General features: G+C 40.1%; 1 protein-coding gene across 10 annotated transcripts in view; it reads left to right on the plus strand.

Annotated features, from left to right (window-relative positions):
* The window catches only part of LOC114666049 (girdin-like), a 207,154-nt gene that overhangs the window by 134,471 nt on the left and 47,350 nt on the right, over positions 1-25,333 (plus strand). For all 10 annotated transcript variants that reach the window (XM_051919663.1, XM_028820752.2, XM_028820762.2 and 7 more), the window contains exons 18-21: positions 5,512-5,688; positions 9,190-9,351; positions 21,131-21,408; positions 22,403-22,546. In XM_051919663.1, the coding sequence (XP_051775623.1) occupies positions 5,512-5,688; positions 9,190-9,351; positions 21,131-21,408; positions 22,403-22,546 (761 nt within the window). The remainder of the gene's footprint in view (positions 1-5,511; positions 5,689-9,189; positions 9,352-21,130; positions 21,409-22,402; positions 22,547-25,333) is intronic.

The following is a 25,333-nucleotide window of genomic DNA, read 5'->3' on the forward strand; positions in this document are numbered from 1 at the left end:
CTCAACATGAAGTCACACACACACTTTAATGCTACATGTATAAGGTACATGTTGCAAGTGCCGTGGTTTTACCCATTGCCTGTTTATGAGAATCGTGACGATGATTTTGCATTGTGCATATAATGACGGGAGGTTCAATATTAGACTTTAAAACTTGGCTCATGGTTGTGTTTGGGTAAGAGTGCAGTAGTTAGCGGTGTGCTGTACACCTTCAGCAGATTGGAATTAAATTCTTGCCTGGTCACTGTTTGTGTAGGATTTTCTGTTGATATTCCGATATTCCTCCCATGCCCGAAAGACATGTTGATTATGTTGAATGGTGATTCTAAATTGTCTTTATGAATGTGTATGTGCTTTATCACAAAGTGACCTGCTCTCCAGGGTTGGTTCCTGCTTTGTAGCCAGTGCTGCCTAGAAGTTTAAATTCCCAAACTTTTTGGGATGTTACTACCAACCTCTCTTCTATAAACTGGTGCAGTGTGTATTTGCATTTTTAACAAATGGAGCACTGCTAAATTGTAGTGTAATGAAATTCTGGTGTTGAATGTGTTATATTTTCACTGCACTCCAGTGTCTTCTTTGTGTTGTCCAAATGATAGCACTCACACTATGAACACTACTTGCTTGTGAACACGGAATTTAGTATTTCCCAGACTAGCCAGTGTTTGTTTGCATGTGAAGTAAAAGCCACAACCTTCACAATGCCAGCCAGCACCTGCAGCTAGCAGGGTGAGTGATCCCAAGTTTCAAAAGAGCTGCACACTTCAAAAGGAAAGAGCTGGTCTTTGTAATTGGACAGAAACAAAAGAAACCATCCAGACAAAATAGCAGTAGGCAGTGTATGGAAAAGATATGCAGATAGTTAGGTGGCAAACTGAAAAAAAAAAACAAAACTCTACACAGTGGCAGTAATGAGTGGCCAAGTGGGGAGGTTTGAAGCTTTCTGTATAATTTTGAATATTCAAGCACATTCAGATAGATGGGTGGCAACAGTGGAAAGTACATGAAACCTTTATGGTGATTATGTGCATAAAATAACACTTGGGATCCTATGATCCTCATTTAAGCATTGAAGATAGACGTAGCTAATCTTGGCAATCTAAAAATGTAAAATGTACAGTCATAGCTCTCAAAGCAGTTGTGTCAAATGTGATAGTTTATTTGATTTGCATTTGTCAGAATTCCAAAGATCCCTTCCTCTTGCCTTAAATCATCAACAATTCATACTGACTTCATGTGAAATGAGACTTGTCAGTCAGTCATTTTACAACCCGTTATATCCTAACACAGGGTCACGGGGGTCTGCTGGAGCCAATCCCAGCTAGCACAAGGCAGGAACAAACCCCGGGCAGGGTGCCAGCCCACTGCAGGGTACACACACACACACCAAGCACACACTAGGGACAATTTAGGATCGCCAATGCACCTAACCTGCATGTCTTTGGACTGTGGGAGGAAACCGGAGCACCCAGAGGAAACTCACACAGACAAGGGGAGAACATGCAAACTCCACACAGGGAAGACCTGGGAAGTGAACCCAGGTCTTCTTACTGCGAGGCAGCAGCGCTACCACTGCTCCACCGTGCTGCCCAATAAGACTTGCATTATTTATAATTAGTTATAGCAGACAGGCAGACCATGTTTATCGAGATCAGGGCTGGATGAGTAGATTATTTTTAAATCTTAATCAAGATACATTAAGTAGCCAAAAATTGCAAGACCGTGTTTGCCAGTTTTTGTAATTTATGGCTTTCAAAAGAAGGTTTTTACTTTGATATCATTTTAGCATGAATATTATATTAATAATATATGAATATAATTGTGTGTAACTGATTTACAAGCAGATTTTACATTGAAATACATCCATCCATCCATTTTCCAACCCGCTGAATCCGAACACAGGGTCACGGGGGTCTGCTGGAGCCAATCCCAGCCAACACAGGGCACAAGGCAGGAAACAATCCTGGGCAGGGTGCCAACCCACCGCAGGACACACACAAACACACCCACACACCAAGCACACACTAGGGCCAATTTAGAATCGCCAATCCACCTAACCTGCATGTCTTTGGACTGTGGGAGGAAACCGGAGCGCCCGGAGGAAACCCACACAGACACGGGGAGAACATGCAAACTCCACGCAGGGAGGACCCAGGAAGCGAACCCAGGTCCCCAGGTCTCCCAACTGCGAGGCAGCAGCGCTACCCACTGCGCCACCGTGCCGCCATTGAAATACATTTTTTATTTATTAAAGAAAAGGCACAGTATTTTTGTCATATTTTTAGGTCTGCAGAGGTTAAACACTGTAGCTGCTGAATCATGTCCAAGAGTTCATTTTAAAGGTATTTAGTGAAAGGTAAAAGCAAATAATCTACACAAGAATAAAAGAAAAAATAGTTACACACGTAGAATAAAAGGCAAAAAAAAAAGGGAAAAAATGTATCTTCTTTAAACTTAGCTTTTCTTGAAAGACTTTAGTTATTTCTTTACTTAAAGGTTCTTAATTTCTTTTTCTCTACGCCTTAGCGTACGGTGTAGTACTTAAGTTCTTTTTCTCTACGCCTTAGCGTACGGTGTAGTACTTAAGTAAACAAGTTTTCTTTACTTGTTATTTCTCACATTCAACGGGCCCGTAGGCCATCAAGCACTGTTACGTGCGGTCACGTTTCTTCTTCTCTACTTAAAAGTTTTTAACTTCTTTTTCTCTACTTAAAGGTTCTTAGCTTCTTCTTCTGTATGCTTTACGTACGGCACAACACATAAATTAAGTGCTGTTAAGTGCATATTTACTTCACACACTCAAAAGGCTCGTAAGCCGGTTGGCACATAGGCAAGTGCCCAGGCACGGTGACGTGCGATCACGGTTAAAAACCGTATGGCTCTACACCTTATACAAGGCAAGGCTGTCACTAACTAACTGATGAATAATGTTTACTCCAAGCTGTTAGAAATGGTAAGAATATACCAATACGATTCTATTTACGGGGGTTATAGGAACCTACCATTATTTATGCATTGTCATCTAAGAAATATTCATGAATCTTATACAACAAGGAAAATGGCTCTTACAAACACATTAAGCACATTTATACATTTCCACTGCATTGTAGGCATTTAATTTACTAAGAAGTTAATGACTACTTTATATCATCATTGTACTTACCGTCTCGAGCAAATCTTTCTAAATAAACCTTATAAACCATAGTTAATTTCTGTTTGCAAAATTAATAATGTTGATGAAGTTTATGTTGTCAATTTGCTCTTAAAAAAGAGAACATGGTCTCTTTGCTACAGCAAAATGCCAGCTTGAATCACTGTGTATTTAGTGCCCACTTACAAAATCTGAATTTCCTGTGGCTTCTTAAGCCAGGTGTCATTGCCAGATGAAATCAGTGTCCCATTCATTTGTGCCATCAAAGACGCCGACGACTGAACATCGTTTAACGGAAATCAACATGTTATTTAATTAGCTTGTTTGATTCAGCATGAATGTATTTTTTGTTTCTTATATTTGCATTAGCAGCTGCAGTAAGTGACTAGTAGATGAGACGATGAAAATTTAACAACTTCACCACAGTGTCAAACTTGCATTGCCTTTGTACTCTGATTACAAAACTCACTTTATAGATCTTTACACATTAATGAAAATATGCAAATGTAATGTTATTCTTAATCACAGAGTCATTATTTTGTGTACAGCCTTTGCTTAGAGCTTTAGAAAACAAACAACCACACTATTAGCTATGTCAAATGCATTAAAGCTGCCATGTGTAATAACAAATTTAGATAGCAATTTGAACATTACCCAAACTGCCAAGACTGAAATCATAGTCAGTGTCTTATCCACAGACTGAATACAAAAATGGTTGCTCCAGATTTCAAATAAGAGGAGGTGGGTCTTTAGACTGGATCTAAGTTTTGGTTCCAAAGGCGCTCTGTGCCTAGATACAAAGATGGACAAGTGTTGGCCATTTCCCAAACACAGATCTGTTCAATTTTGGAATGGTAAAAAGGCTGGTGCGGCAGTTGCACGGATAAATAGTACTAAAGGTGGGCTTCATTGCTGGTGTCAGCAACTGTAGACAGTTACTCCAGAGAGTAATTTCACAGCTTTGGATGTGAATGCCAGAAATATGAAAATGATCCAGAGGCAAAATAATTTATTAGATACACAAACTTAAGGAATATATGAAGTTATAAGGAACACCACAAGAAAGAGGATGAAGAAATATTTTTGCACATTTATTTTTTTTTAACTCCTTGAGGGTGGATGTCGACTTTTGTTGAAAAATTCAGGGGTAGAGGAAAAACTCGCTGTTATGTTTTAGTTTGACTCTCTTTGCTAGAAGGAAAGGTGGTTTGAGTGATTTGACCTCGGTTACCGGCACACACATGAGAAGTGAAGAGCAAACAACCTCTAAAATGGCATCGACATCTGGCGAGAGATCAACGCGAACGCACAAAGCAATATACTCTGTGGACGACATTTTGCATATTTTGTCATTGAATCAGAATCTGACTTGCCGGACTACGATTTTGGTGCAAGTGATCTGGAGATCAGAAATGAAAGTGAGGTACCGGCATCAGCTGATCTGTCCCCAGCTGATTGTGTTGCTGAACGTGCTCGCGTAGCTGATGCGCCTGGGAGGACTGCCACTAATGATGACAAGAAGGACAAACCAAGATTGCGTCGCACTGTGGCTGTCACCTCCATGTGAATACAGCCAGGCAGCCAGTCTGCACAGAACAAAGCAACAGATGGTTTGATGTGGATTTATATGTGAAACCATTGTTTGCTGTGCTGAGTTGCTTGGGAAAAAATATTCAGCCCTCAAAGAGTTAATAAGAAAACATACATTTTATTTTCTGATCTTGCTCATTACAGGACAAGGTTATAAGAAGCTGGATCTTATTTTGACAGCATAAAGCAATGTTCTTCATTGTAGAACTGAACTTGAGTAACTCAAGTCTGTTACATTGTAATGTTATAGCCAGTCTAGCTAATAAAATGTTTACTTTCTGTGCACATGACCATGCTCAGTGAAGCAACAGAGTACAATGTGTTAAATCATTCCATTGCTGGCGCCTGACTTAAGAGCAGCTGCTTTGATTTGTTTATTTGTTTGTTAGTTTGTTTGTTTATTTACTGTTTGTTTTTGCTTTAGTGTAAAGTGTTTAATGGAATATTTAGCCATTACATCTCTATTTTAAATCATGTTTTCTGTAAACCAGATGGATGCATTTACATTTAGATTTTTATTACTTTGAGTATTTTTTTGAGATTTGTTTTTTATATTGGATTTAAATTGCCATTTAGCATGGGAAAGGCACTATATAATTAAAATGATATTTTTATTTATTGTTTAAAATGCTAAATATTTTCTTTGGTCAGGCATGCTTTTACTGGCAATGTGCTCAAGACGTTCTTTATTGCTATGGGATAACCTAAACGTGTTTTAAATATTTAATGATGATATTATTTTAATGATGTGGTCTTGTTTTGGGGCAAAGGTGAAGAAGAATTATGAAGCACTTAAGCAGAGGGAGGAGGAGGAGAGATTGATGCACAACACTCCTCCCAAGGGACATGAAGACACTCGCACAATCAGTAAATGGGAAAAGGAAAGCCATGAAGCAACCAGAGAGCTTCTGAAAGTTAAAGATAGACTAATAGAGGTGGAAAGAAATGTAAGTTGCATGTATTTTATTATATTAGAGTTTTACTAGACAAAATATACAATGAAAGCAGGCATTTCAAAAATTTTATTTTTTGTATTCTGCTATACAAGGTGGTGCAGGGAAATGGGAAATTTTCAATTTTTGTTCAATGAATGAATAAACACATTACAAAATACATTAATGTATGAAATGTATTTTACAGTTAATGATGGTAATCAGTAGTAGTAGTGGAGCTTTATTGTCATCCTAACAATATACTTTTCAGTACACAGTGGGACGAAATATCGTCCTTCAGAGTCAAAAGGTGCAGTACACAAGATATATATATATAATATAACTAAAAAACATATACAGTATTACGTAGTATTATTTATTCCAGAGAGTGTGTGGAGTAAAGAGTCCAGTGTGGAGGAGGGCAGCATGGTGTTCAGGAGCCGGACTGCTTGGGGAAAGAAACTATTGCACAATCTCGCAGACCTGCTCCTGATGCTGCAGAGTCGTCTTCCAGATGGAAGAGGAGTAAACAGTTGGTGGGAGGGGTGGTGGGGGTCAGCCATGATGCTAGAGGCTTTATGAAGGCAGCGTGAGGTGTAGATCTCCTGCAGACTGGGTAGAGAGCTGCCAATGATGCACTCATTCAATATTTATTTTATGTTTTGAATAAAAGTGTTGTCCATTTCTCTGTATACAGTGGTGTGAAAAACTATTTGCCCCCTTCCTGATTTCTTATTCTTTTGCATGTTTGTCACACAAAATGTTTCTGATCATCAAACACATTTAACCATTAGTCAAATATAACACAAGTAAACACAAAATGCAGTTTTTAAATGATGGTTTTTATTATTTAGGGAGAAAAAAAATCCAAACCTACATGGCCCTGTGTGAAAAAGTAATTGCCCCCTTGTTAAAAAATAACCTAACTGTGGTGTATCACACCTGAGTTCAATTTCCGTAGCCACCCCCAGGCCTGATTACTGCCACACCTGTTTCAATCAAGAAATCACTTAAATAGGAGCTGCCTGACACAGAGAAGTAGACCAAAAGCACCTCAAAAGCTAGACATCATGCCAAGATCCAAAGAAATTCAGGAACAAATGAGAACAGAAGTAATTGAGATCTATCAGTCTGGTAAAGGTTATAAAGCCATTTCTAAAGCTTTGGGACTCCAGCGAACCACAGTGAGAGCCATTATCTACAAATGGCAAAAACATGGAACAGTGGTGAACCTTCCCAGGAGTGGCCGGCCGACCAAAATTACTCCAAGAGCGCAGAGACGACTCATCCGAGAGGTCACAAAAGACCCCAGGACAATGTCTAAAGAACTGCAGGCCTCACTTGCCTCAATTAAGGTCAGTGTTCACGACTCCACCATAAGAAAGAGACTGGGCAAAAACGGCCTGCATGGCAGATTTCCAAGACGCAAACCACTGTTAAGCAAAAAGAACATTAGGGCTCGTCTCAATTTTGCTAAGAAACATCTCAATGATTGCCAAGACTTTTGGGAAAATACCTTGTGGACTGATGAGACAAAAGTTGAACTTTTTGGAAGGCAAATGTCCCGTTACATCTGGCGTAAAAGGAACACAGCATTTCAGAAAAAGAACATCATACCAACAGTAAAATATGGTGGTGGTAGTGTGATGGTCTGGGGTTGTTTTGCTGCTTCAGGACCTGGAAGGCTTGCTGTGATAGATGGAACCATGAATTCTACTGTCTACCAAAAAATCCTGAAGGAGAATGTCTGGCCATCTGTTCGTCAACTCAAGCTGAAGCGATCTTGGGTGCTGCAACAGGACAATGACCCAAAACACACCAGCAAATCCACCTCTGAATGGCTGAAGAAAAACAAAATGAAGACTTTGGAGTGGCCTAGTCAAAGTCCTGACCTGAATCCAATTGAGATGCTATGGCATGACCTTAAAAAGGCGGTTCATGCTAGAAAACCCTCAAATAAAGCTGAATTACAACAATTTTGCAAAGATGAGTGGGCCAAAATTCCTCCAGAGCGCTGTAAAAGACTCATTGCAAGTTATCGCAAACGCTTGATTGCAGTTATTGCTGCTAAGGGTGGCCCAACCAGTTATTAGCTTCAGGGGGCAGTTACTTTTTCACACAGGGCCATGTAGATTTGGATTTTTTTTTCTCCCTAAATAATAAAAACCACCATTTACAAACTGCATTTTGTGTTTACTTGTGTTATATTTGACTAATGGTTAAATGTGTTTGATGATCAGAAACATTTTGTGTGACAAACATGCAAAAGAATAAGAAATCAGGAAGGGGGCAAATAGTTTTTCACACCACTGTACATTCTGACAGCCTGTTGTGGAAATTCTGCGTTGCTTGACATAACATGTCAAGAGGAATGCCAGCAACTTCTTCTTCAATCTTCCTTTTTAGTTCAGCAGTGGTTGCACGATGTGTGCGGTACATTTGGCTTTTAAGATGTCTCCACAGAAGAAAATCACAAACAGTGAGATCAGGGGATCTCTGAGGTCATGGAATGTCACCGTTGCGTGAAATAAATGCGCCTTCCAAACAATTATTGCATCACGGTCATTGATTGCCGGGCAGTATGCAAAGTGGCTCCAACTGGGGACTTTTTTTCTAAGGCTGAACCCGTTTCTTTGAAATTATGCACCCATGTTGTAGTCGCATCAGCAAACGGGACACAATCATGACATCCTAACTGGTAATGACTCAGAAATTCCCTTTGTACAGCAGTCACACTATCACCATTCTTATAAAAGGCTTTCACAGCAAATGCTCGTTGCACACCACTCCACTGCTGCATTATAACTAATGGCAAAGGGGTTCTAAATGAGGTCACATTGGTCCCAAATAACTGCGGACGCCCCATGGTCGCCAACACCTAGTTCCAAAATTTCCAGTTTCACTGTGCCATCCTGTATAATGATTTCAATTACAAACATTTGGATATATTATTACCTTTCCAAGTGGACTCTTAAAACTTTTATTCACATTTGGAGGTAGCCTTGTTTATAGTGGGCTATATGGTGGTGCAGTAGTTACAATGCTGCCTTATAAACCTAACCCAGGCTCTACTGGTGTGGAGTTTGCATGTGCCCCCGTGTCTCTGTGTACTTCCCATATCTCCAGTGACCTGTATTTTAGATTGTATGGAGATTCCAAAATGGCCTTTTGTGATTGTGAGTAGGTTTGTGCATGATTTTGCTCTGCAATGGATTGACACCCTGTATAATGTTGGTTTCTGCCTTGAACCCAGTATTATTGGGATAAGAAGTGGCATCCTGCTGCTCTAAACTGGAAAAGTGGGATATAAAATTAAAGAAGTGCAGATTTAATAATCGCAGAAAATGAGTTGAGGTTCAATTTACACACCCGCAAAAGAAGAATGCAAATGAAATTTGCAGCATGTACTGTATTTTAGCTATGTTAAAAAAAGTGTTACAATAATTTATACTGTATTTTATATCTTGTATTTCTTTACACAGTTTATGTATTTTTATGACCTTTTTTGTTTAACAGAATGCAACACTTCAGGCAGAAAAGCAGGCTCTCAAGACACAACTTAAGCAGCTGGAGACACAGAATGACAATCTGCAAGCTCAAATCCTGGCTCTTCAGAGACAGACTGCCTCCTTGCAAGAACATAACACAACACTACAAACACAAAATGCTAAACTGCAGGTTATTTACTCAGCATTTTCTCTGTCTTTTATATTTTTTTATTTAAACAGTATTTTGTTATACATTGTTTTCTGTAATGATACGTTTAGAAAAAATGAGGATTATGCAATAGTCCTTCTGTTTAATGCACTTATTCAGAGCATAGTTTATAATGCTTCAACAGCAAATGCATTTTATATAGGATTGCTTGCATTATTACATGGATGAGAGCACTCCGCAGAATGCCTAAATTTTCAGTCTGCAAACAAAAATTGGTAAACACCCATAAAATTAGAAACTTACATTTTACAGCATATCCCAGTGGCCTATTGAAAAATAAAAATAGAATAACATAGACCTCTGACTGATGCAAGTCCTAAAGACCAATAAACTCCTATGATCCCACAGTTCTTCACATGGAAAAAATGTCATACAAACAAGTTGCCCAAGTGTGTGTGTTAGATGTATGAAAATGATTTCATGCACAAAATGAGCTGACATCTCCGTTCTGCTGAAATGTGCTGTATTGAATCTGATAATAGTCATTTGGTCAAAGGTAGTTAATAGTCTGTAGGAGACTAAAAAGTTAAAACTGATGAACTTAATAGTAATGAAAAGAATGTTTAATCAAATACATACAATGCAAAAGCATCACATTCTTCATTAATCATAACATCTTAAGTAGAGTATATGAAAAAATAAGAGCACTATATTTAGATACAAAGCTTATTTATATCCTGATCCATTTAACAATCCTCACCATTCCTACAATTAGATAAATGTAACTCCAAGTGACAATACATAGTAGAATTTACTTTATTATTTTTCCAACAAAAATAATTTAGACGTCTTATGTAAAAATGTAAGAGAACTGTGTTTAAATTCATAGTTTATATATATCATAACCTATCTAACAATCCTCACCATTTCTTAAATTAGATAAATCTAACTTTAAGTGACAACATATACTGTACTGTGATTTACTTTGCTATTACATTTCCAACAAAAATAATTCAGAAGCCATATATGAAGTAAGTGCATAGTGCTGTCACTGCTTCCACATTAGTTAGGGAGGAAATTAAAACCAAATACTGCCAGTTAAATTAAGCCCATTGAATTAGTTGATGATCTACAAATCCTTCCAGCTCAATATTAAAAAAAACAAAAAAAACAAAAAATACCTTCACAGTTCAGCCTGGAGCATTGCGGTCTGTGTTACCACTATACCAAAGGTGAGAGATGTCTACAGTGTTCCCGAAGAAACAATTGTTCTGTTCAGCAGGTTATAAGTCCACTTAAAACAGTTTGAGTTTTATCATTCTTCAGTGAGAAGGACAACTTTCAAATGGAGAACATTCAAGACAGCTGTCAAACATCCCAGCAATTAGTATCCCAGAATATGTATCTAAAGATCAGATGGTATGATACTCTAAGAAATCACAAAGAAACCAAAATCTGCATGAAGGCATTTAAAGGCTCTTGTAAATATGCTGAATGTTGCACTTGTGGACACTTTTTGTGACTGAAGACAGAGAAGAAAATTAAAATTAGTCAAAACCTTTTATTGATACATACCAGACAAGGGTAAAATGACAGAGAAACACAGTCCTAGGACACCGCGCTTAATCTGCCTCGAGCGCAGATGTCCTTGCTCTTTTATACCTTTCTAATCTCCTGATCGTTGACCACGTAAGCAATAAAAATAGCGTCCTGACTCATTGTATTTTTCCAATTTTGTAAAGTCATTACCCTAAAGGTATATTTTCTTGTCACACACATCATCAAAAGAAAACTTCCAGAAAGTATACATGCTTTTTGTCACGTACGCAAAACACAAACAAGTTTCATCATTCTGTCCTATTTTCTGTACACACATACATTTTGTTCAATTACATCATTTTATGTTTTTACACTCCTCCCTTTTTGAACAAAATGATGTGGGCAATATAATTCTATCTTGAAATGGTTGATGAAGGGGAAGGGGGGGAGAAAGGGGATGGGGAGGAGAAAATGGAAGAAGCTATACGAGACATGTGCTCCTCATTTAGCATATATGCCCTTTCCATAGAGGCGGTAAAGTACTTAGATATTATATAGCGAAACAAAGGGATAATACAACAACCAACCAGGAGGAGGAGGCAAAATGTCACAACCAAAGAAATGAAAACAGATCTTATCCATTGTCCCCAGGATCCGAAGGAGGATGCAAACCACTGATCCCAGGGATTTGTAATGCCAGAATTAGTGGAAAGTTCTTTAGAGAGAGCAGTGAGGCCTGCCAATGCACGAGTTATTGATCCATCTGGCGCGGTATTATTTGGAATATATGTACAACAAGCATCACCAAACATAGCACAGACACCTCCCTTTTCCGCAAGTAACATGTCCAAGGCTAGACGATTTTGCCAAGTCATCAGAGAAGTACGGTCAAGCTGTTCATGTATGCCTTCAATAGCGTCTTTGGTGAAGTTAAGGAAACGTTGTTGGTTATAATAAAGGTAATTAATCCAGTCTACATTCTTATTAATAGTAATTTGGGGTATGATAGATTCAAAACCGGCAGCAACTTGATCCCTAGCTTTAAATCTGTCTGGGACACCCCTAGGGACTCCAATAGCATCTATGTATACTCCAGGGCCATGCAAGGAGATATTAGTAGGCATATGGAAAAGGGAGCGGGTATGTCGGAAATAGAAAGGAGGTGTGGAATAATATGGGGAGTGAGAGGGAGGTAAGGATAGAAGTACCAGACCAGTTAGGGGGAAGGGTGGCAAATAATTTGGACCTACAGCACATCCACCAAATATCTGATCTAGGAGTGGTTTGGGAGAGAAGAAAGGAAGACAGAACGGTGTTCAGAGAAAAGTTGACCTGAAAAGTTTGAGAACAGAAAGAAAATGGTAATTCTCCTACCCATGTCGTTCCATTAGATTTACTTTGAACCAGAGAGGGGTTTCTTGGAAGTACAGAAGGCAGGGCAACCCCACGGGGTCAGAAATGTTAGATAATGGGAAAGGGACTGTAGCTAAATGGGGACGGGCTGCAGCGCACGCATAACAATGAGAACGATTAACTTGCTTAGCTGAATAGAGAACCCACTGCAACCATCTATTCTGATCCCCATAACCAGTTTCTACTGAAAAAGTGGATGAAAGGGTGGAAATATTCATAATCTTAACAGGAGAAAAGTCTGAACCAAAAGTTGGGGAGATGGGTGTGTGTGCAAGAGAATGAGGGGTGTTAGTAACAGGATTGTCAATCTTAATTAGAAATCTCCCTAAAGGGTCTGTTCCAGATACATATGCCCCTAATACATATTTTCCTGAGTCATGTAAAGAGGGGTTCTTCAAAGTAATGATCAAGGGGTTACAATGGTTGTCAGCACATTCATGAGAGGCATGTCCTTTTATGATAGAAAACCGATTTTTCAAACCGTATTTTTGGGCCTCAAAAGGTTGATAACCCCAGTCCTCAGTTCCAGTGTTAGCAAAAACCCATTGCCAGTTGTCGCAGTTACTTCCCCTCATACACACGTATTTGTCAGACCCGGTCCACTGGGCTTGTCGACCAGTCCCACAGTTGATAATAGAGCAGAAATCAAACTGCACTGATGTGGTAATTCCTAACGGGAAAGTCAAGGTGACCAGGGCAGTAGACAAGGGAAAAGAAAAGCATAGTAGCACAGCAATCAAGGGTGCCATCTCTTGCAATGTGAGGCGTGAATCCAGGCAGGCAGTCCTTCAACTTTCACGGCGTGTGGTGTGGACAGAAGAATTTGGAATGGTCCTCTTCACCTAGGCTGATGCCAGTGTTTCCTCCGAGTATCTCGAACCAGGATCCAGGTGCCCAAGGGAATTGGTAAATCCTTGGAAAGGGGGCTGGTCCTCCAGGCTTGATTAACCTGCTGGTGGATTTCCTTCAACGAGGTTCGTAAACCTGCAAGACTAGAGAGAAGATCATTGTCCACAGTATGCAAATTCACATTTCCTACAATCGTCCGGTCAGAATCTCAAACGGCGATAGTCCCAGTTGTCAGTGTGTCCGTCCCCTTAGTCCCATTAAAGCTAAGGGTAGTGCATCCGGCCATGATAAATTAGTTTGTTCACAAATTTTTGCGAGTTTAGCTTTTAAAGTGCCATTGCATCGTTCTACGATGCCTCTGCTTTGGGGATGGTATTTACAATAGCCAGGTGGTTAATTCATTTATAATGGAGTTCACAAAATGAGTGCCATTATCTGTAACTTTTGAGGGATACCCCATCTTGGAATAATCTCTTTAATTAGTGCTTTAGCTACTGTTTTGGCATCGTTGTGTTTTGAAAGGAAAGCCTCTACCCATCGGGAGAACACATCGACAATCACAAGACAATATCGGTACCCTTTAGACGGGGTTAGTTCAATGAAATCCATTTGGAGGTGTTCAAACGGACCCATTGGATTAGGGGTAACGGCGGGACTTACCTGGGTACCTTTTCCCACATTAAACTTTTGACATATTGCACAGCATCTGCAAAATTGCTCTGCATATGTAGAGAAACCTACAGCTTCCCAATGTTTTTCAACATCTCGAACCATGGCATCTCTTCCTGCGTGATCGAGGCCATGGGCGATTTTTGCCATTCCTGGGAAAGAGGCTTTTGGGAGAAAAGGTTTGTTAGTGTGTTTATGAGTCCAGACTCCATCAGAGAGGGACCCTTCTTTGGACCATTTTCTCCTTTCGATATCCGTGGCTGCACTCTGTAAAGAAATAATTTGATTATCAGGGTCCTGGTCATTTCTCTGTTGGAATAAAGAAATTGGTGTGTTATTATATGCAGCCTCTTTAGCAAAGTGGTCAGCTAATTCATTTCCTTTGCTAACAGGATCCTGTTTTCCTGTGTGAGCTTGACATTTAACAATCGCTAGCTTCGATGGTTTGGTTATAGCTTCTAAAAGGGATTCGATCAATTTCTGATGTTGGATGGGTTTGCCAGTACTGGTCTTAAATCCCCTTAGTTTCCATAGTGCTCCATGATCATGGCAGACTCCAAAAGCATACCTGGAATCTGTATAAATTGTTACGATCTTCCCTTCGGACAGCTGACATGCTCGAGTGAGTGCTACGAGTTCAGCTGCTTGTGCACTTAAGCTTGATGAAATTCGATTTGCTTCCAGCAGGCGGTCCCCTTGGACCACTGCGTAACTAGTTGAGATGTGAAGTTTTGGCTTGTACTAGGATAGAATGTACAGCGTGAGGCACTTTAACTGTTAGGGGGCTCATGAGAACTACATCCGTGCTTGCTAATACAGCTTCTGTTGTTGCAGCCACAGCACGAAGACACGGAGGAAGTGCTGCGGCCACTGGATCCAGTTTTTTAGAAAAAATAAGCCACCGGTCTTTGTTTATCTCCATGTTGTTGCGTCAGTACTGCATTCATAAATCCCTGCTTTTCGTCCACGAACAAAGTGAATGGACGAGAATGATCAGGCAAACCTAGCGCGGGCGCAGATAGAAGAGCAGTTTTGAGGTTACAGAGAGCCTTCTCAGCCTGTTCATTCCATAGGACCTGGCCAGAAAGGAGGATGCCAGGAGTATTAGCCAATTGTTGCAACGGCTGTGCTCTTTCAGTAAAATTTAGAACCCACTGTCTGTAGTGGCTGTAATGCGATCGCTAGAGAGAGCTCTTGTTCCATACGTAATGTCATGACCTAGATATTTTACAGTTGTTTTGATTAGCTGCAGCTTAACCTTAGAAACTTTATGGCCATTTTCCCCCAGAAACAGCAACAATTTCTGAGTATCTATTGTACAATTTTCTTCCGTAGCGCTACATATCATTTCCATCTACATACTGTATCAATGTCCTATTTCCGGCCAAAAGCCTTCTAAATTTTGGGCAAGAGCTTATCCATAAACACAAGGAGCTTCAGTGTATCTCTGAGGCATGACGGTCCATGTCCAACGGCGGTACCGCGTTTGACGAGATCGGAATGTACGGCGGAGATGCCAGCCTCTGCTTCGGGAGACAGAGGATATTGGGCACGGTGCGGGCGGAAGGAGGATTTCGGGTGGATCACCAGAGGCTCACAATGGGCTATCCTTAAACGGTCAGGAGTATCAAAAATACCTGGAGTAACTTGTAACCAGTCTGTTCTTTCAAGGCATTTTTCTACCCATGGTCCTATTTCCCCCCATTTAACAGTGCGTGATTTAGCTAAGGGAATATGAGGCACTGTGCCGCCAAGATAATATATGTGCTGTGAGCATGTAAGATGAACAGAAGCAGCTGCCTTTGTGGGTTTCGGGGCAAATACCAGAAGTAAGGAAAGATTCTAGCCAGGGGGTGTCTACTTCTATAGGGAAGTATTGGGCAGTACAGTGTAAAATGTCAGGGGCCTGTAAATTGGGAAAAAGACAAGGGGAAAAAAAATGTAGGGCTTTGAGGAGAATGGTGTGTGGGGAAATATCTAAAGTCCAAGCTGCAAAAGAGGGTTTGGGGTAAGGGGTAATTTGACACAACAACTTGGGGGTTGAACAGAAAAGAAAACGATGCAGTAAGGTATGTCCGCCAGGACGTGACTGGACTTGAAGAGGTTTTGATACTTGAAGAAGGTGAGGTTGTCCAGAAGCAGTAAGCACAGTAACAGTTTCGTTCGAGGCAGGGACCTTTGCCAGCGAGAGGGTAGATCGAGTGGCACCAGTGTCGATTAAGAAAATAGTCTCAGTGCCATCAACGAACAATGTCAGTAAAGGATCAGTCTCTGAATTATGGGTGAGCAAAGGTAGTTGAAAAAAAAATGGCTGGAGGTCCCTGCGTTTTCCTATGGCCAGTATTGTTGGTCAGGGGTGTCAGAAAAAACAGGTGGAATAAGGGGAGGTGGGGGCTGTTGCTGTCTGTGAGGGCACTCCCGACGAAAATGTCCAGTTTCACCACAGGCGTAGCAAGAGAAGGAATTAGCATTGGAATTTAAGGGAGAGGGAATAAAAGGATTCTTATTGTGGTCAACAGGAGGAGCTCTAAAACCACCTCTTCCTCGTCCTCGTCCCCTTCCTCTAAAGCCATATCCTCGACCTTGGTCAGGAGCATTCCTGGTATAATAGTTCATCTGTGCTGCCAATAATTTGGCATGAGAGTCCGATTCCTTCTGCTTAGTTTGTTTTTCGGCATGTTCAGCATGTCGTTTGACTTCATCAAACGTGGCACTTTCCCACTCAATACAGGAAGTGCGGACCTTGTTTTGTATATCAAGGCGCAAACCGGAAACAAAAGGTGGAACTGCAGCTCGGGTGCGGTCATCAGCATTTCCCAAGCCCGAGTGATTAGCCATCAGGTCTTGAATCCTATGTGCCCATTCATCAACCGTTTCGTCTCTCTTTTGTTTTGCAGCAGAAATAAGGGACCAGTCCGTTCCTTTTTTATATTTTTCTGCAATATTTTGTCTCAACGCCTCCCATTGTGGGTTAAATTCGCCTTCTCCACCTATCCCCTGTCCTCGAGTTAAAGCTGGGTTCCATACCCATGGAACGTCATTGCGGACACCCCTGCTAACAGTGGCCCATGTGGTCCCAAGCTTTCGACGAAGTACCTGGGTCCATTCAGCAGCATTAGGCTTATACATGCTATCTAACTGATCAAGATGTTCAACAAATTTTAGTCCTCCTACTTCCTTTGGATCTGGAAGTGCATTCACGACATCTTTTAGTTCTTGGATGTCCCAGTTCCGATTTATCATAACTGTTGTGGGATTTTGGGGTCCGGCTGGATGGGCAGGGTTATAATGGGGATTGGGAACTTCTATTAAAGGGCAAGTAAGTAAAGGTAGTAAAGGATCAGAAGAGAAAAAAGTTGGAGCTGGTTTGTGACTTCGAGTGCATTTGGAGACGGGGGTTTGTCTAGTACAGGGTGGGTCATCACGATGGGTAGAGGGGTCATAGTGATCTGTGCCTGGGGAATCATCAGGGGAAACTTCTGCTAGTTGTAGTGCAGGGGGGGGCAGTCGGAATGGGGATAGAGGAGGGGATAATGGAGGTGCCTGAGGTTGGTACTGAGGAGGGGAAAAAATAATAGGATAAAGGGGGTCTTTATTTGGATTATTCTTCCTTTTCCTCCCATCTGCCTGTGGTTCAGTGCCTATCTGAACTTTCTGTAATGTAATTAGTAATTCCTCTTTCTCCTTTTCAGCCTTTCCCTCATTTGCCCGCAACAATTCATTCTGTTTCTGTACTGCTTCTAAATTTCTGTCTTTTATTACTAATTCCCATCTATCGAACATATCCATTCGATACGGTCCACTATTATAACAACCCTGCTTATTCCTACACAGGATCTTCCTAGTTTCCTGTATTTCACTTACATCTCCTGTCCCCTCTATCGGCCAACGCCCACCACTCTGTCTATTCCATTTCTTACATGCCTTCTTGAAATCTAAACCTGTCTTCTTTTCTATTAATTTTCTAGGAGACCCATTTTTACGGGGCGTCTGTTGATCCTCCGAAAATAATTCTTCCAGCATTAATGATTTCGGTCCCCCTGTGCGGCGATTAACAGGCTTACTGTTATAAGTTCCCCTTGCTCTCCCGGGTTCTGTATTTAATTTTCCAACTATTTTTCCATAGCGCTACATATCTTCCATAGCGCTACATATACTGATTCGCCTAATCCCTTGTCCGTATGAATCAGCGAGGTATTAAGTGTGCCACTCACTATTCCCTTACTGTTCCCTTCTTTTTCCCAAGGGGAGACACCTAACTATCGGTCCTTTCCCAGTTCCCAGGAGAACACGGTATTGTTGCTTATTCCGTATGTAGATTTATTTATTTTTCCATAGCGCTACATATCTTCCATAGCGCTACATATCATTCCGTTCCTAACAGCAATCCTGCAATCTGTGCTCTTTTTGGTTTATATTTCCATACCACCCCGTTACTCGTCCCGTTAGCCTGTCCGCTCACATCCCCGGATTCCAGCTCAGGTGACTTCGTGTCCGATTCGGTTCAGCAGAATACTACATCAATACGTCCAGCCGAGTCTAGGATATGGGTGAGGCCAGTATCCTTTCATCAGACCTTTCGTATGCGTCAAACTGCTTGGGTCAAGTCTCCATCACCTTAAGCAACCCGTTGAGATATGAGTATGACTAGACGGTCAACAGGAAACTCGCCCTCCCGTTATTTAGAAAATAAAAAAATGTTCGGAAATCCCCCGGTGCTTACCCCAGCCTGGAAGTGTGCAAGCTCTGTCTGGAAATCCGTTCAGTCACTGTGGATGTAGCAAAGAGGAGACCAGGGACTCCTCACGCAAGAACTGTTTCAGGACAGGGCAGTCCTAACTTTTGCCGGAGCTGCATGCTCTGCTGCCAGAGTGCTCAAGTTGACGGCAGTCCGCTGGTAAGACGGATCACTGAAATGGTCTCGCTGGAGGAGTCGACCGGCCGTCTCCTGCCCCACGTCCGGGCGCCAAAAACTGTGGACACTTTTTGTGACTGAAGACAGAGAAGAAAATTAAAATTAGTCAAAACCTTTTATTGATACATACCAGACAAGGGTAAAATGACAGAGAAACACAGTCCTAGGACACCGCGCTTAATCTGCCTCGAGCGCAGATGTCCTTGCTCTTTTATACCTTTCTAATCTCCTGATCGTTGACCACGTAAGAAATAAAATTAGCGTCCTGACTCATTGTATTTTTCCAATTTTGTAAAGTCATTACCCTAAAGGTATATTTTCTTGTCACACACATCATCAAAAGAAAACTTCCAGAAAGTATACATGCTTTTTGTCACGTACGCAAAACACAAACAAGTTTCATCATTCTGTCCTATTTTCTGTACACACATACATTTTGTTCAATTACATCATTTTATGTTTTTACACACTTCATGGCTCATCCATCAGAAGATGACTGAAAAAGTGTGACTTTCATGGAAGGCTAGCAAGGAGAAATCCTCTTCCCTCCAAGCTAAATATGGCGGCACAGTTTAGGTTTGCAAAGTAACATCTGAATGAGTTCTGGCCACATGCAGCCAAAGAGCAGTGATTAGGTTATTATACATAGTGACATGTTTGGTGAAAATCAGACACAGCATATCACTACAGTACAAGAACATCATACCAGTCATCAAGAACAGTGACAGAGCAGTGAAGCCTTGAAGATGATTTTCAGCTGTAGTACCTGGATGTCTTGCATTCATTGAGTATACACATAGGGCAGTTTGAGTCCATCTAAACAACAGACAAAGCTTGACCAAATATTCACACATAGCTGCTGCATGGTGGCTTGTTTTAGTTGGGGATTTGGGGGTTAGAGTAAACTAAAATTCATTAGGTCTTGTTTCCATCAGAGCTTTCATTTATCAAATTTTAGTACTTGGTGAGAACTAAATGATTGTTGGGTATGTTAACATATCTTAAACTATAGAAATGAAAAATGGTATACTTTGTGTTTCACATGAGAGTACAGTATTTTAAATGTTTAATTTTCTTCTAGTACTATACACTAGTACTAGTCCCAAAACATTATGACCTCTCCCATATGAAGCGAATGACATCATCTATCACGTAACAACTGCAGATGTCACGTCAGGGGTATTTTAGATGATAATATGACATCATCGTTGAATAATTTTGAATGCAGAAGATATGGACAGAAATGGCACCAGGATGCACTGTGGGAAGAAGACCTGCCAGTGGAGGGGTTGTGATGCTTTGAACAATGTTCTGCCTGGATATCTTGGGTTCATGCATTTATATGGACATTAATGTTATGCATACTACCTACACAGATATCATTGCAGATAAGGCATTCCCCTTTATAACAGTGGTATTCCCGAATGGAAACAACATGTTTCAGCAGAATGATGAAGAAAATGGTTTGTGGAACTTGATGGAAAGTATAAGGTGTTGTTCTGACCTTCAAATTCCTCAGATCTCCATCCAGTCGAGCATCTGTCTGATCTGCAGTAGCACTGCTTTGCAGCTGACAGAAATTACCATATATACTCGCGTATAAGCCAGGTCTTGAAACCTGAAAAATCATTCATAAAATCAGACTCAACTTATGCGCCTGTTCACAAATATGACACTTAACTTTTTTTTTTTTTTTTTTTTAACATCTTCTTGCTTCCTCCAATCTCTCACCAGTTTCTCAGACACATTGAATTTTGTTGCAGCAGGCAGCAGCGCAATTACCAATTTTTTTCTCCACTTCAACCACTTTTAATTTAAAGCCAGCTTAATATTTTTTTCCTGATCGAACGCTCCATCGTAGATAAGGGATGCACTTACGATAACGGTGTATGAGGGTGTGAGATACAAAAAACATAAATCAGTGCAAACGTCGCTTCGGAATAGTTCGGGTATTACCGTGTGGTCACGTAGGCACAATACATATAAAACAAAGGCAGTGTGCTCCGTGGTTACTCTCTCAGGTGGGCGTTAGCATATCATAATCTCTTGGACCAATAGCGTGAGTTTTCCGCATTCAATTTATACGAGCGACATTATAAAATACCGGACATTATACGGTAAAATCAAGCCCCGACTTATCCACAGGAGAACTTAAACACGAGTATATACGGTAATCACCTGCTGACGTCCTGGTACCAGATACCACAGGACACTTTAAGAAATCTCTTAGGGTCCATGCCTCAGTGATTTGGAGCTGTTTTGGCACCACATGGATGAGCAACAGTATATTAGGCAGGTGGTCGTAATGTTTTGGCTCATCGGTGTATATTTTTAAATTATGCACTATTTATATGTTTTGAAAATATATTACTTGTCATGTTGTTTCATAATAAAATTTTCTTTAAACACATACAGGTTGAAAATTCAACTCTAAACTCACAAAGTGCAGTGCTTATGGCACAGACGTCCCAGCTGCAGTTTCAGTATACCAGCATGGAGAATGAAAATGAATTTCTGGTCAAGGAGAAAGAAGATCTGAAGTCCATGTACGACTCCCTAGTAAAAGATCACGAAAAGCTAGCAGGTCTTCATGAACATCAGGCTGCTGAGTATGAGTCTCTGATTAATAAGCATGGGAACCTTAAATCTGTTCATAAAAATTTAGAAATGGAGCATAAAGATCTTGAAGACAGGTAAGTAGTTTATAACATTTCTGTTAACATTTGCCAGATTAAGAATAATTTTAAAAAGTTTAGCAAGGGGTAGTATATTTTGCATGTTCATATTAATAAAAGAATTTAACTGAGATTTTCAATATTGAACACATTTCTTGCTTCTGGATTTCAGTTTTACATCCATGAGCAGAGTTGTTGAAGGTTGGTTTTCAGCATGAATTAAAGTTTTCTTTTCTGATAGTGTCTAAAATAACTATACTGAAGTAAACCTGACTTTGTATTTTTTGTTGTGTATTATACTGCTTTTGAAAGAAAAGCATAACCTAACTAAGCTCTTTTTCTAACACTGCATAAATGTTATAACTGCCATATAAGTACAACCTCTAATTCTTCCAAGAGCATAAGGACCAACTTCCCACGGATATTGACCAAGCAGGTATTCAGACATCTACTGCTTGGTATGCATTTCTAGGTAATGACAGGTGGATGTATTGTCCTTGGTACAAGTTTGACAGAGAAATGTTTATACTCGGGTATCTACTGTACTTGAACTAATTCTGGAAGCATACACTTTTAGGCTGAAGCAAGGCAATGCTAGAGGCTGGGTAATGCTATTTAAGTATTGCTTATTTAAATGCTGAAATAGGTAAAAATACCCAATATACTGTCAATTAGATGGGAAAAAATTATGCTTGTCTTAGGTAATCCAGCAAACATTCATGGAACCATCTGAGGCCCTGAGCTTGATGCAGGGTGAGCCTGGGGCTTCTTTATCCATCAGCTTGTCAAAACATATGTTGGATACTGAACTGCAGATATTGATTAGATACTATAATTTTCAAAATGTGACATAATTTGTTTAATTTATAACAATAAATAAATATTGTGAGATAATTTGTTTAATTCATAATAATAACTATTTGTAAATATATTATTTTTAAAGTCAGAACAATCTTAACCACTTAATTTCTGCTAAAGTGTGCACATAACTGATTCAGTAAACTCTATGCAGATACAATCAACTACTGAAGCAAAAATCCCAGTTGGAAGAGCTGGAGAAAGTTCTTAAAGCGGAGCAAGAAAAAATGCTTTTAGAAAACAAGGCTCATGAAACAACAGCAGCAGAGTATCAGAAGTTACGTGAAGAAAACGACAAGTGAGTAGCGATGTTGAAGCATTCAGTACTGTTCAAACTTAAATAGTAACATGACAGAAGATTTTAAATTGTAACTTGTATTTATTTTGAAACTGTGTCTGTGAGCATTTACTATGAATCAGGCAATCTTTATAATAGTATCTTTCATACAAAGGAAAAATGATGGTGCAGTAGTTAATACTGCTTCCTCATTTTCCTTGGTTTGAATTTGAGCCCGGTTTTGGTCTGCGAGGAGCTCTTACTTTCTCCCCATTTCTCTGAGTGTTCTCCTCCCACATCCCAATATGTCACCAGTTAACCTGATTTCACAGTGTCTGTGAGTGTGGATGTATGTGTGAGCTTTTAAGATGATGTTCCATCCAGTTTTGGCTCCTGCATAGTGCTAATCACTGCCAAGACAGGCATTGACTCCATGTGGCCTCTTGAGATGGAAGAGCAGATTAGAAAATGGATGATTAAATGAATTATTTTTTCATAGTATGTACTGTTTCAAAAAACTAAACAAAATTTGAGGACAAGTTAAATCGAGCAAGTTATTGAATGCTTATTAGAGTAGATGTAGCCAACATAATAAAATCAGGAGAGCTTTACTTCACCTGAGTGTTGTTAAGATGACAGTTCAGCATTACAGATTAAATGTAAGAACCGCAAGAAAGAAAAAGGTGTCTTCATCTTGGATATGTTTATTAGGACTTAAAGGAGCTTCAGAGCAAAACGCTGGGAAACAAGATCAAGATACAAGGCACTGCAGTAGTGATTCAATGTTATCTGAGTGTACTGTAGATTAGCAAAATAGTGTGAAATTGAGGGTTCTGGTTTATCTGTTGCATAGGGTTATTTGACTTAACTATTTCTAAAAGACATATTTCAATGTTTTTAAAATTAGCAACGGAGTGTAGAAAATGATTTTCTTATAAATGGGTATCTAGTTTAGTTGGGTTGGCTGAACTATTAATGATTGTGATAGTGTTTATGATCTGTTAATAAATATTTCAGTAATCCTACTGAGGAATAAAGAAGGCATAGCGACATACAATATGTAGAAATGTTAAGATGTTGCTTGTATAATTGGGTTTTTGCTTAAAAAGAAATCTAACAGTTTGTGTTTGAGGTCCCGTCAGATGTGGCCAGGCACAGAAAAGAATGGAAGCCTTGGGTAGCTGCCAAGATTGACTGACAAAGAGCCAAGCAACCCAAGGAGTGCCAGACATTATATAAAAGACAGTTCTGTTTATCCTGAAAAATAGCATTAATTAAAATAATAACCCCTTGTTAGACCCCACCATATCAGTCGAGATCTCCTTATTTACCTCATTTTATGTTATAAAGGCATGAGAGGCAGGAAGTTAATTACATTTTGTTGATGCTGAGTTTCCAGGGAGCCTGTAGGTCTTGACAGTACACCAGAGGTGTTAAGAGCATTTGCAGGGCTCATTCTGACCTATTTGGTGCCCAAGGCAAGAAAATCTGTCACCCCCCCCCCCCCCCACACACACACACTTCACACAATCATACACATAAACACACCAGCAATATACTATTAACATAGGTTAGTCACTTATTTAATAAAAAATAAATAAATGTAAATAATAACATAATAATGACATAACTGGACTCTTTTGCATGTGAACTGTGTATGTACCAAAACAAATTTATATAAGAACAATAAAATCACAAAATAGAACCACTTTGCACGTAAATGACTTATTGACTCTACAAACATTATATAGAAAAAGGAAGTACAACAAATAAATATTAGAAACACGTTGCTGGTAAATGCAGAGACTTAATGCAAATAAAAGTCTTTTTAAAATTGGACACACCTTGACTTTCATGCAGCAAAATCATTTATAACATCATCATACCCTGGAGTGTTTGTATTGTTTAAAAAAATTCTGGTGGTGTAGTGGCCACAGTGTCCCTTCTGTAGTGCCAGTGCTCCTGCCTCCAAGACATCCCCTCCTCAGGCTTACTCTTTCACCTGAGGAGCAAGCCAAGCGGCAGTGGTGGTGACAAGAGGAAGCTTCCTGGACTCGGTTGTTTACTGCACCCAGGTCAGCCATCACTTTCCCTGTGGCGCCTAGCTTGAAGAAAATGGTGGGAACTGGGACCCAGCTGAGTGTCCATCTGGTAGGCTGTGTGTCATGTAGGAAGACCAAGGTGTGACTCTGAGTCTTGGTCCTTGCAGTGGCTAACTGCCAAAATTGAAGGACTGTGCCACACTGTAACACATGCCGTGCGGTGCACGGATAGTGAGAGGCAAATCGCACATCACATGAGATGCCTGGCGCACTGCCTGCACTAGTGTATGCAGCAACACACAGACTGTGCTGTGCATACTGCAGGCGCTGCTGAGGCGCACAACATGAACATTTCTGCACCCTGACCACTAGAGGGTGTCCTTAGGCCCTTGCCTGGACAACTTGTGCCCAGAAACGGCCCTGAACATATGGATACAATTTTAAGCTCAGTTGGGTTCTTTTGAAGATATTGATAAAATTCTAGAGAATGTAAACAAATTCTTTATGGCTTTACCCATCTGGCATCATCAGTGTATTTCTTTGACATCAATGTCTTGTTTTTATGGTCATTTATCCACACCTTCTTTTTACATAAGTTATCATCTACCTGTGTTAGGAAACATTGCGTTTTCATTTATCTTACAAGCATTCCCCATTTTTTGTTATTGAATACTTTTAAAGACTAGACTAAGTGGTCTAAACTTTGTTTGTGTTTTATAAATAATTATCTTTTCTTTGTCATGTTCACATTCTGTATATTTTTCTA

The sequence above is a fragment of the Erpetoichthys calabaricus genome, chromosome 15 (genome assembly GCF_900747795.2).
Source record: "Erpetoichthys calabaricus chromosome 15, fErpCal1.3, whole genome shotgun sequence".
In the NCBI taxonomy this organism is placed as follows: domain Eukaryota; kingdom Metazoa; phylum Chordata; class Cladistia; order Polypteriformes; family Polypteridae; genus Erpetoichthys; species Erpetoichthys calabaricus.